This window comes from Parasteatoda tepidariorum, chromosome 5 (genome assembly GCF_982258835.1).
Source record: "Parasteatoda tepidariorum strain Cologne lab strain chromosome 5, Ptep-v5.0, whole genome shotgun sequence".
Lineage (NCBI taxonomy): Eukaryota > Metazoa > Arthropoda > Arachnida > Araneae > Theridiidae > Parasteatoda > Parasteatoda tepidariorum.
In genome coordinates, this window is record NC_141759.1 from 30,644,239 (window position 1) to 30,657,850 (window position 13,612).

General features: G+C 29.1%; 1 protein-coding gene across 5 annotated transcripts in view; it reads left to right on the forward strand.

The window, feature by feature from the left end:
• LOC107445775 (rho GTPase-activating protein 45) overlaps nt 1-13,612 on the forward strand; it is a 233,965-nt gene that overhangs the window by 127,133 nt on the left and 93,220 nt on the right. For 4 of the 5 annotated variants that reach the window (XM_087163600.1, XM_087163599.1, XM_087163598.1 and 1 more), the window contains exon 4: nt 3,380-3,461. In XM_087163600.1, coding sequence (XP_087019726.1) covers nt 3,380-3,461 — 82 coding nt within the window. Of the gene's footprint in view, nt 1-3,379; nt 3,462-10,459; nt 10,482-13,612 lie in introns of those variants that run through there. The other variant, XM_087163605.1, reaches the window with a different exon arrangement.

Genomic DNA, 13,612 nt, shown 5'->3' on the forward strand with positions numbered 1-13,612 from the left:
TAAGTTGTTTTCGTTTAATGCTCAGTTAATTGGATACCTGCGAGTGACGTCATTGTACGTAAATTATGGCATTTGTCGATTCAGAAGCCTATCTCACACGCAAGTGACGTCATTTTCGGATATCCAATTAAATCTGATTTAAATCTCATGGTTAGGCATAATCACTTCACTTCTTCTTGAGTTGCAAGTACCCAATTGTTTCTTCAGTTCAATATTTGTACTGCTACCGTATTTAATCCACCCTCTATCTCCTTATGACGTAGGGGTGGTCGAAAAGTCTAAAATATTTTAGTGATACAGCGAGAAAAGTTGGTCATCTGCCATTAATATGAACCATGCAAAAGCTAATAATTCTGAATTGATATCTTCTGAGCTGACGTTACAATGGGTTGAAATTTGATTATATTAGGGGGACCGGAAAGTAATGTCGTTTCGGCACATTTAATATTCGTTAGCCAATCCATTTTTTTCGATCCGGCATTGAAAGTTTATTGCTAACAGGGATGAATACATTATTGACTAAAAATAAAATCTTGATAACAAATAGCAAATGCACCGAAACGACATTACTTTCCGGTCCCCCTGATAATTAGAGTAAAATTTAAAGAAAAAAGTTATAAAAACTCACAGGTATAATTGATTGGCTTATGATAATGTTTCAAAAAGAATATAGATACAAGAACAATGATTATCTATAGAAAATAAGAATATCTGTACAAAACTTAAGAATCATAACTTAATTTCTTATACTTATTACGAAGTAAAACTTCTGCTGCCTCAACGACGCCGAAGCTTTATATTGACCTATTGAAGATGCATGATATATCAATTCATAAAATTGAATTCTGTCACCCCAATAAACAGATCCAAACTTTACTGGCTTTGAGGTGGCAAAAGGTATTCAGTGATAATTATAAAATTTTGTACGGATATTCTTCTTAGGAAATAATAACTTTTAAGCGCTACTGTAAGCTGATCAACAGAATCTATATATTTTTTTCCACTTTTAACGTATTTAATCAAATTTTCATAACTTGTGGCTGAAGATATTATTATTATCAAATGCCAGTCGTAGGCCGCTACGCCAACAGACCAATATTTCTTTATTAGAGAAGATCAAGAGCACTCGTCCAGATGCAAAGTAAACATGTATAAAAGTAAATGTCTGTACAAGTACGTATCTAATGTACAAGTACATGTACATGTCAAGTAAATGTAAAAGTCTAAAAGTTGAAACTACAACCGCATAAGGTCAATCAGGAATAAGCTGTGGTTTAGAGAAGAGTACATTCTGAAGTATTACTATTTTAACTTGGAATTCCTAGCAATTTCAAATTTAGCTAAATGGAATCCTAAGTTCCAAGAAGGTTTCTGTGGAATCAAAGATTCCTTCTAGTCCTGGCAGTCAGCTTTCTTTTTCCTCGCAATGTCACAGTGGGAGTGAAGTCACTGGAAGTGAAATCATGGAGGGACTTTATTATGGAAATTCTCGAACAATTTCCTGCATCTCAAGCCAAGACAATTTTTGGTCTCCTTATTACAGGAAAGAACTTGTAGTGCGGAAATAGAGTCAAAAAAGATAACTGCTCTTTTAAAAAAAGTCTCGTGGAATGTAAAGTTGTTTAATTGTTACAAGAATCGACTGCAACTTCCCATCAAAATGAGTCGTGAAATTTTCCATCCTGGAGAACGCTCTGAAGAAAAGAACTGAAGGGGGGAAAACGCTCTGAAAGCAAAACGCACAAAGCACTGAAGAATCCATCTCCATCCTATACCCCCTAGAAGAGGAAAGGCCTCTGCACGAATCAATTTAGCAGTCGCAGTGAGGTAAAAATACGAAAGATGTCGCTACGTTCGGACTACTAAGGGATCGGATTTCTCGTTTATGGTAACCCGTGCGGGGGACTTCTATTTTCTAGGAGATGTTGCTCCAGCGCACTATGAAAAGTCACAAAACGAGCCATCTGTATAGACATGTAACCAGTGATCATCAGATTGATAATGGTTATGGATGGTCTCAAAAACGATTTGAGAAAAGAGATCTGAGCGATGATCTCTAAGTCAGATCCAGCCTTTCATCGAGTTCCATATAATGGAACGGGTATGGAGAGAAAAGCATGTGGTAAATTACTGATCGTCTGGAAACGTTCAACACCGCGGACACTTGCGACAGAAAATATCAACTCAGATATCGCATATTTCTTAATAATGGTGAGTGGCAACTTTTCCTCTCTACCCTAAAATGTTTAAAAACACCTTATGTTCCACTCTAAAATACCCCCCATCCTATTACTCAACTCTTTTCAAATTGGTTCTCTTTCAAGCGACGATTTTTCTTCTTTTTTTTTTCTTTTTTTTTTACGGACTCAAAAGTCATCTGGCAAAGAAAAGATTTCAAGAAGAAAAAAATTGAAAAAATATTTCTATATTAATTTACATATAGTCCCCTATTTAACATTAGTACATTATTACGTTAGTCCCCTACTTGAAATTATTCCAAAAAGTATTATTTTCAATAAAGACCGAATATATGACCACGTTAATTTCTAATAATCTAATACAACAAAAATGTAAAAAAAATTTTGTTCATCTTTCGTGATAAAATAAATTAATATCATGGGTAAAAGTCAAAAAGTAGTAATTACCGCAGTTTAAAAGAGTAGGTGACTCCAAAAAATCATTCTACTACTAAAACCTTTGTCAAAACTGCATGACGAAAAAAATACTTTGACAGAAAATTTATTCAAAAACTAATGTCCATATCAGATGATATAATGTCCTATCCACACTATCATGTTCATAACCTTTTCACTCTTCATAATGTTCTCAAAACATTTTTTTCTTTCCAAAATGTGCCAAAAACTGATGTTACCAATAGTTATCGCTTTTTATCACGTTTATACTATGTTAACATTGGTCAATAATTTCAATATCCAAATAAAATTTATCATTACCTACATTAACTATGGTTATGTATAATCTTCGCAATATTATCATTGTTAATATGTTGCAGACAATGATGGCGCGTTATTGTCTCATTCGATAATAATAATCATCAATAATGATCGTGATATTCTCGCATTTGATGTGTATTTTCGCGATGTTGAGGATTTTGGATATAGCTTTGGTCTATAATCTAGCTGGTACCAAATGTAAACTAGATTTCAATGCTGTTCTAATGTATAGGTCATAGATATGAAGTTGATCCCCTGTATTAGCCCCTTGTGTAAGTGCACTTGGCATCAAGATACCCATGACCGATAAGTACCGTAGATTGCGTGCTGATTTCATCAAACTTTTGTGAAATTAAAAACATAATTAAATTATACATTTTAAGTTTAGTTACTAAATGCAATAACAAATAATAATATTTTTATAGGATACAATTATGAAGACGAGAAATCAGACCCTTCGAATTTTTTTGATGCAATTGACCAGCTGGCTCTGGCTTTCAGTAGCAGGTAGTACTTTTTGTTTATCACTTAATCGCCATTTTATTATTAATTATCTTTTTATCTAAAAATAATGTGCCGTGTAACGAATATTTTCTAATAATGTCGAGTAAAATAATCGAGTCGAATAAAATGTCAAATGAGTTAAAACTTTATCAAAAAGCTTATAGATGGCAGCACTACCGATATTAGTAAAAATTATATCCTTAAAACAACAATGTAGACATGCAATTTTTTAATAATACAACACAAATGATATAAACATGCGTTAATTTTTAAGCGCTTTTTATTATTTTTAAACAGAAAACTGATTTAAATTGTTGATCTCTCAAAAATAATTTTAGATATATATTTATTTATTTAAATTAAAATTATCATTATGAATTGTTCAAATAATTATAAATTGAATTAAAAACAGATTAACTTTGACCTAAAGTTATTCAATTCACCATATTTTATCAATAAAAAGCGGATTTATATTTCAAATAAAATTTATTTCTTATAATAAATTTTCTTATAATTTATTTCTTATGGTAAATTATAAATAAAATTCGATTTTTTAGCTCATTCAATTGGAGTGAAAAAAAATTGATAAAAAATATTTTCTAATAACAGTCTTTAAACACATATTTTAGACACATAAATTATAATAATTCTCTTTTACGGAACATTATGAAATGATAAATAAAGCGAAATGTCTTCATCATTTCTTTTTATTTATTTATTTTGTGCTTTTTTGGTTAGCTGTAGATGGAAATGAAATTTAATTTATCATGACTACTTCAAAGTGTGTTATTAAAGATGATAAGCATTTCATTCTTTACAACTAAAAATACTATCTTGTGTTATTGACATTTTTTTTCTTTATTTGATAAATCAATCCACTGGGCTTAGAAATTATATTTTAGTTTTCATTCCAACCTAAAAATATAGGCTAAAAATCCTTTTTTTTTCTTTCTCTTTTTTCAATTTTATTACATTTTAGTTCTTATCTATTCCCCGCTCACACAAATTTATACTCTTAACAAACTCTAGTTATTCAAAGCAGGAATATGTCTTGTATATATTAATGTTCACCTGCAATAAACAGCATATACATCTCATAATATTTTTAATGGATACAAAAATTTATATTATTTAAAAAATAAAAGCAGTAAACTATGTTTTGTTTTTTCATACATTCAGTTTTATTTTTAGAATTATTATTTAATTGTGTATTTAGAAAGTGAGCGTTAGCGAAGATTAGCTTGATGTAACTGGAAAGAGGTTATTTGTAATTAAGCACAAGATGTGTTATTCTTTTGTTATGTATCTGTAAATAACCATGGAAGAATATTTTATTTTATAACCGTCGTTGAACAGCAGACGCTCCCTTGCCGTCAGTTTAAGCGTGAGAGGTTTTCGTGGTTTTCCTCAACATGTAACGCAAATGCGGGTTAGTTCTATAAAAAAGTCTTTCACGAGGGCAAATTTCTCACAATACTTCAACCAGGAGTCCCCTGGTCCTCTGGATTGGGTTCAAAATTACAAGGCTACGGAGTTGAACTTTAGTAGACGTAAATTCAAAATTGGGTCTGCTGTTCAATGACTGTTATAAAATTAAATAATAAAATTAAATGGTTTTAGCCATTTTACTCATGTTACACGTATACTTGTTAAAACTACGACGTACAAGTGCATTTTATCACCTGCTTTCTCCACGTCTCGCTTTCATCTACACGTTTGTCGATAAAGTGAACTAAAATGGTGTGATCAATTGGTTTTAATAACTTTATCAAATGATCCAGTTATTCCAGTAGCACCACTACTCGCTAAAACTGAGACGCACAAGGTGCATTTTATCACCTGCTTTCTCCACGTCTCGCTTTTATATAAACGTTTGTAGATAAAGTGCACTAAAATTGTGTGATCAATTGGTTTTAATAATTTTATCAAATGATTCAGTTATTCCAGTTAAATTTTTTCCAGTAGCACCACTACTCGCTAAAACTGTGACGCACAAGGTGCATTTTATCACCTGATTTCTCCACGTCTCGCTTTTATCTACACGTTTGTAGATAAAATGCACTAAAATTGTGTGATCAATTGGTTTTAATAATTTTATCAAATGATCCAGTTATTCCAGTTAAATTTTATTCCAGTAGCACCACTACTCACTAAAACTGCGACGCACAGGGTGCATTTTATCACCTGATTTCTCCATGTGCGGGTCTCACCATCAATAGCAATTGCTTTTTTAAAAAATATGAACAGATATTCAATAATTGACCTTGACAATGTCGTTAATTATCGTTCAGCCACCTTCATTATATGATGTAACAATACATTTTGTCCGCCTCGTATTCAAAGTGAAAAGCCAGGCGTGCGGAAAAACGAACAAAAATTACAGACTGCTTCCCAAACAACCCACCTTTTCAATAGATTAAAAGAAAAACCTGCCCATCCACACTCGCGTATTGTCTTTTGAGTGAATCGTTCGTAAAAGCCTCAACTAAACTAACCGCCATGCCGTCTGTAAGCATCCTTATACACAAATGGAAAAGAAGAAAGAAAAACCACATCCTCCAAAACCTTGCTCATGGCATTCCTCTAAGAAGAATCACTAGACGCGATTACTTAGAATGATGGGGAGGGTATGAATTGCATCAACACCAAGAAATTAGGAGTTGCCGCTAGCCTTAGGTAGGCAATAACCTAAATACCAGATTCCCTTTCTTTAAGGTTCTGTCTTTACCTTTTTAGTTTAATAAGAAGATATTTAAGATGCGTTTTTTTTCCTTCCAGTACGGGATCACATCGTAGTGGTCAAAGTTCGGATATCTGACCTCTTTTAATCTTGTTAACATTTTTATTCCATTTTTTGTATTCTTTCTCGGGGAACTTATTTGCATGCGTTGACGCTATGAGAAATAAGTATGTCTAGTATAATTCGACTTTTATGATTAGGAATAGAAGCTGTAGTATTTATTCGATGGAACTATATTTGTCGATTGCTGAGTAATTATTTAGAAATTAACCGCTAATTAATAGTTGTTCTTGCTGAAATGTAATTTAGTTTTTTTTATAAATAAAATATGCAGAGAATTCACAATTTTTTATTTTATTTTTATACCTGGAAGTTGTGTCAAATAACTTTATTTTATTGTCATTTTATTACATATTTTATTGCCATTGACATAAAAAGATCTGCAATCCATTTCTGAGTAATGGAACAGTGAATTATGATCTAAAATATTTTATTTAAAAAGGATACTTGTTATATTGATTTGCAGACCTGTATAATTTACGCGAAAGCGCGAATGCCGTTTCTGGAAAATTTTTCACCATAGCGAAACATTTTTAGTATTACTAAAAAGAAGAATAAAATTACAGAAGTAAATGCTATACTAAATTAATTAAATTATAAGAAGATTTTTATTTAAATAATATTAACAATTTTATTTTCAAAGAATCAAAATACACATATTTTGACTAGTTGTCCTAGAATTTATAAAACCAGTACTTTTAACTTTATATATTTATTGTAATTTCTGTATTGGCGTAAAATTTAAATCACTGCACAGTGGCTGTATTGCAAAAGCTGAACATTTAATAGAAAAAACTCCAAAAAGAATGCACTTACAATAACTCACAACCACTTAATTTCTATGTGAAATTAACTTTTGTAATTGAAAAAAAAACATATATTTTTAACGTTAAACTCAATATGATGTAAAAAAAAAAATTCCAAACATATTGTAGCTGTCAAAATGGTTAAAAAATTATTTAAAAATTGCAAACATCGGAAACATAAAAATAATTGTTTTTTGTTCTTGCAATAAAAAAAACCATTCTGTTATTCATTGCTATGTCTTACTTATATGAGTACAATTTATTTTAATTTGTTATGTTTAAAATAAATTTAATTAAAACAAAATTTATTTTTCTTAAATTTTCTATTTTGTTATGACACAAACGGCAAATGCAAGATAATATATATTTATATATATATATACATATACAGTGTAGCCTAATCTCCCAATTCGCACAGCAGTTGTAGTGTGATATTTACCCTTCGTATGTTACAATGTTTGCGCATGAAAAAACATCGAAGAGGAAAGATATATAAGTAAGTAAACGTTAAAGTTTGAAAAATATATTTTATTTAATCATCTAGTGAACAATTTTAGTAAATTTTCCTCTCAGTAAATGAAACAACTTCTAATTATCGATCAAGCTTATAAATATCTCTACGTGTCTACAATGTTGTATCTCCATTTTATCTGCTGTGTAGTTTATTAGTTCATTCAACATCAGGTTGTAAAATATTCATTTACAACAGTTATTTTAAAGTGTTTAAAAGAAAATAAAAAATTTATAAAGAAAATCTGAACTAATAAATGTATGCAAACATAGAAAATGAAAGGTTAGCAAAAATATTGACTGAAATTAGCTTTACTTGTATTATTAAAAAATTTATATCCTTTTTCCACCTACTTATAAGTTAATAAAATAATTCATAATATTGGATTATGAATTATTTTATTAACTTATTGATTATTTATTAGCTTTACTTGTATTATTAAAAAAACTTAAATATTATTTTTCCACCAACTTCTAAGTTAAAAAATTAGTTCATAATATTAGATATATTAACTTTATTTGTATTATTTAAAAACTTATATATTATTTTTCCACCGACTTTCTAAGTTAATAAGATAATTCATAAAATTGGGTATTGTGTAAATTAGCTTTGCTTGTATGATATAAAAAAAACTTATATCCTTTTTCACAAACTTCTAAGTTAATAAAATAATTCATAATATTGGGTAAAACTATAAGTCTTATTTCTTAGATGTATTTCTTCATTCAATCTCACCTTTTATTGCCGAACAAAATTGGAAAAAAAATTTCCCGAAAATTTTATGGTTATTGACTTTTGTTTTAGAAGGATAACGTTAGGAATAATTGTAATAAACTATTTCGAAATGTAATAAATGAAAGTAAAAACAAATTTGAATATCCAAAGAAAGAATAAAATTAAACTCGCTACCAAAATGGGCAGTCATTTTTTCGCCTCCTCTCAGCAAAATATCTCTTACAAACCCTCTGGGTTGATGAACTGGTTATTAGAACCTAAGTTAATAAACGAAAACTGAAACAACAAAATAAACGATAGATGTGATCGTTTCATTAGGCTGAAAAGAGCACAGGTTCTTTGAACCATAATTACAAGTTCCTTTTTCAAGTGTCGAGATTCAAGACACATAGTCCAGTTTACTCTCATGCTGTTGCACACAAAAGCGAATGTTTTGAAAAACTAGACAAGAATTACTGATAAATGCCAGAACCTTTCATTGAAATACATTTTTCGCCAAAATTCTCTCTTTCTTTCTAAAGGGAAAAAGGAAAACACGGAGTTCTAATGCAGATTTATTTGTTGGTTTAAATTATGGCAACCAGCTGGATATGGATTTTCTTTGAAGCAATTTGCTGTATAAAATGCTTCTCATCTATTTGCGCTTGTTTTTTAAAACTTCTTAATCTTTTATATATTCGGAAAACTAAATTTCTCAGCGTGTTCTAAAAAATGTTTTTGAAAATTTAAACTAAACCTATTCTAAGAGTTCGTATAGTTTATTCTGAAAACTAAGTTTGTTAGTGTATTTTTCTTATTTATTTATTTTATTTTTATTTATTTATTTTTTTTTTTTTTTTTTTTGAAAATTTAAACTAAACCTATTCTAAGAGTTCGTATAGTTTATTCTGAAAACTAAGTTTGTTAGTTTATTTTTCTTATTTATTTATTTATTTAATTTTTTTTTTTTGAAAATTTAAACTAAACCAATTAATCTATATAAATTAATCAAAATTTAATCAAACAATGGTGATGTATAGCAGCTAGCTAAAAGTAGATTTCCTATGAAATAGTTAGCTATACCTAACTTTCATCTATTTGCACTTGATCTTTATAACTTCTACCCGTTTTATTCTAAAAACTAATTTTTTTATCATTTATAATTTTTAAAAAAATTTAAACTAAACAAATAACTCTATGTAAAGTAATCAAAATTTAATCTAACACCAATGACGCACGGCAGTCATCTGAAAGTGGATTCTGCATGAAATTATTTCCCATATAATAACTTCCCATGATAATTAATGTAAAAATATTCAACATTCAACAAAATATTCGTATTTGCACCATTCAACAAAATATTCATTACATCTTTCAATGATATATAATTACAGCCAAAAGAAATTATTTTTAATAATTATTTATTATTTTTTATAAATTTCTTTAATAAAATTGAATTTTTTAAAATTTTAAAGTATACAAATTCTTATTATTTTAAAGAGTGTATTATCAGATGGCAAAATAAAAAATTTAAACAAAATCAACTGAAAAGTTTCTGAAAAATCGAATTTTAAAACTCAATTTCTGAAGAAATTTTCGACCTATATTTCATAAAGCAATTCGTACATAAAAAAAACAGAGACATATCATTTAAAAATAATATTTATTTAGTAACTGAATCAATATTTTCTGAGGAATTCAATGAAAACTCTTTTTCTAGGGTAGAGAGTTATGTTCATCTTTTTTTTTCTTTTTTTTCGTTATAGTTATAGATTTGCAACTGTACATATTAATTTACAGCATAAATCTAAATGAACAGATATATATGACGCAAAATGAACAAACGTTTGATTACGTCGTCGTAAATGAACGTCTTTAAATACTGGTTAAATTTGGTGGGGTTATCAAATCAATTAAGGCCAGACAAATGTGATAAAATAAAAACGAATAATGCAAACGGTAGATAAATGCTTTCTAATCAGATTTTGAAAGGGTTTTTTTTTTTTTTTTTTTTAGTTATTACTATTATTATTTTCTGGCGCACTTGTCGAAAATGTTAACGCACACTCGAAATAATTAAACACGTATGTGCTTAGATATTGTTGTTTTGATGCTCATGTGAAGTTTCTTGAAAAGATCATTATTATAAAAAACTATATCGGGTTTCGCAGAAAGTTTTAAAGCACTATGAGGTAAAGTTTAACTTCAGTTTTAATATGATAAATTTTTTGTTAATAATTTATATAGTTGTCTTCATGTATAAAATGTTTAACCTATATTGATTAAATAATAAGCGGGTGTTTTATGTTTTATATTTTACTCTATTACCTTAGTATAGGATGTAGTTTAGGGGTCAGGAAATTGGCCTTGCATCAAAAAGGTTCTGGGTTCGAATCCCGGACGAGGCATGGATGTTCTTTCATTCTCTGTCCTTACTGTAGGAGAAACGTTGGCCCACCTAATAGGGAGCCCCTGGAGGAGTGACCAGCAAATCTGCCCTTGAAACGTCTGAATTGACGAATGTCAACCCATGTGAGCATAGGGGGGGAAAAGCATGGGGTGTATTAGTATAGCTTGTATGTTCAACAAGTCGAATATATTTTAGGGAAAAACTGAAACTGTAAACAATGCTTTAAATTGTTAAATAATTTTTTATTGATTAAAATTTAAGTTGTAATGAAATTAAATTATACTCTATTGTTAATTAATTAAATGATTTATTTTAATTAATTACATAATTTATTTTAATTAATTAAATGATTTACTTTAGTTAATTAAATAATTTATTTTAGTTAATTAAATGATTTATTTTAATTAATTAAATTATTTATTATAATTGATCCAAAGATTTATTATTATTAATTAAATGATTTATTATAATTAATCCAAAGATTTATTATTATTAATTAAATGATTTATTCTAACTAATTAAATTATTTATTACAATTAATTAATTCAATGATTTATTTTATTTAATTTAATGATTTATTTTAGTTAATTAAATGATTTATTATAATTAATTAAATGATTTATTTCAGTTAATTAAATGATTTATTTTAATTAATTAAATGATTTATTTCAGTTTATTAAATGATTTATTTTAATTAATTAAGTGATTTATTATAATTAATTAATTAAATTATTTATTGTAAATTATTAAATGATTTATTTTATTCAATTGATTGATTATTAATTAAATAAATTGATATGTATTAAAATTAATTATATTTTAAATATTAAGGTTAAATATATTTTAAATATTCTACTGGAGGAAAAGGGGAAACTACTGGGTTTGAATGGTATAGTAAAAATTTTATCTTCATGTTCTGGTTGGGAAAAAAAATCCAACTCTTGCAGTTAAAGAATAAAATAGTTCTAATTCCGTCCCATTTATTTTTTCTCACACTTATTCCGAAGCTCTTTCATTCACAATATCTCCGGTTTCACATTCTTTAGGATGGATTATTTTTTCCTAATGGCCGACCATGTCCTTGTCAGCTAAGTGTCATGTACTTGTGCGTGCTTAAAATGTTGATTCACATAATGAGGTGTTGACTCCTTTAAGAAATTACTTGCACTGGCTCCCCCCACTTCCCTTTTCTTGATCCTTTCTTCAAACATTTTGTTGTCTTTTTTTCTGGCCACTGCGTAGTTGAATTAGTGAGAAGAATAACATTAAATTACTCCTTCCCTTCTACAATATTAAATATCTCTTTTTTAAAATTAATTTTATCGTTTCCTTGAATTCGTTTTTGTGAAAGTTAACAGTTGTGTCTGGAAAAGCAATAAAGGAATCGTTTCCTGTAAATAGCTGTTGTTTAATGTAACTGTTATCTTAGAACAGTGAAATTTTTGGAATTATTCTGAAAATTTTATTTTAAGGCTAGGATATATTTTTTTTAAAAAAATATTATTGTATTTTGTGCAAATTGGATTGAAAAAATTATAAATCTAGTTCGAATCGAAGCAGCGAAATCGAACTCGTTTTGGGGAATAAATTGATCGATCTTATAAAGGGAAAAAAAAAGAAACATATGTTTAATCTTAGAATATTAAGTATCAGGGTGGTCATAACAGTGAAAATTTGGAAAAAAAATTTAAAGAAAATCCGAAGACTTTTACTGATTTCTAATCATCAAAATATATTTTTATTTCATTGATTGTACGATCGATCTCCAATCCAGTACCCCCAGAGGTTTTGATTTGTTATGGGAACATGGAGGACTTTTGCGACTCGACAGAGTTAACGTTCATCAGTCACTTTACTACACGGGGAGTCTTCGGCCGACGGGGTTCGAATCCATGAACTCTAGCCCAGCGCCCTACCGACCAGGCTATCGCGGCCCTAATTACATGTTTAAAAAAGGTTACTAAATGTCGGTGTCTTGGGATATTCATCCACTTTTAGATGCACGTGGATAATTTTTTTTAAAAAAATTTTCCGCACATGCGCTGCATAAAGCAATTACTTCAATTACTCTTATCTGGCGTAGTTTTTTATTATTATTTTTTTAATTTTAAAGCAATAATTTCGTAAAAGCAATAAATTAGTTTAAAATTGATTCAAACGCGTTGTTTAATTTTTTTTAAATATTTAAGCTATAGCAAAAGTGGCACTAGACCTAGTATATATTTCGGACATTTATCCGGACTAGTCATACTAGGTCTGGTTAAGTGCAATTGCCCGGTATACATTTGCCCAGTTTATACTACACTGATGTTTTTTTAAAGTCAAGTGCCACTGCCCGGTATACATTTGCACGGTATACCCTACACTGATGCTTTTTTAAGGTTCAGTGCCACTTCCCGGTATACATTTGCTCGGTATATCCTACACTGATATTTTTTTAAGGTCAAGTGCCACTGCCCGGTATACATTTGCCCGGTATACCTTACACTGATGTTTTTTTAAAGTCATGTGCCATTGTCCAGTATATAATTGCCCGATACTCCAAACACTGATGTTTGTTCTAATCTATCGTCAGTAATTATTAAAATATCGAATAAATGTAATTATATCCACGAATAAATTAATATCAAATCGGATGTAATAAATATTTCGGACATTCACCAAAGCGACTAATTTGATTGTCAACATTCACCGGTGAAAGTCAACAACCACCGATTTCGATCATTCACAGTAACATGCACATAATTTACATAATAACCTCATCAGGACAATAATTTCATACTTTGCCTAAATAGCATCCGGCATTTCAAAAAATAAAAATAATTGGTTTTGTTGGCGATGATCTCGTTAGGCGATAAAGATTCATGCATAGTACAGGTAAGGAAGATATTAACCTCGAAGGAAAAGTGGATG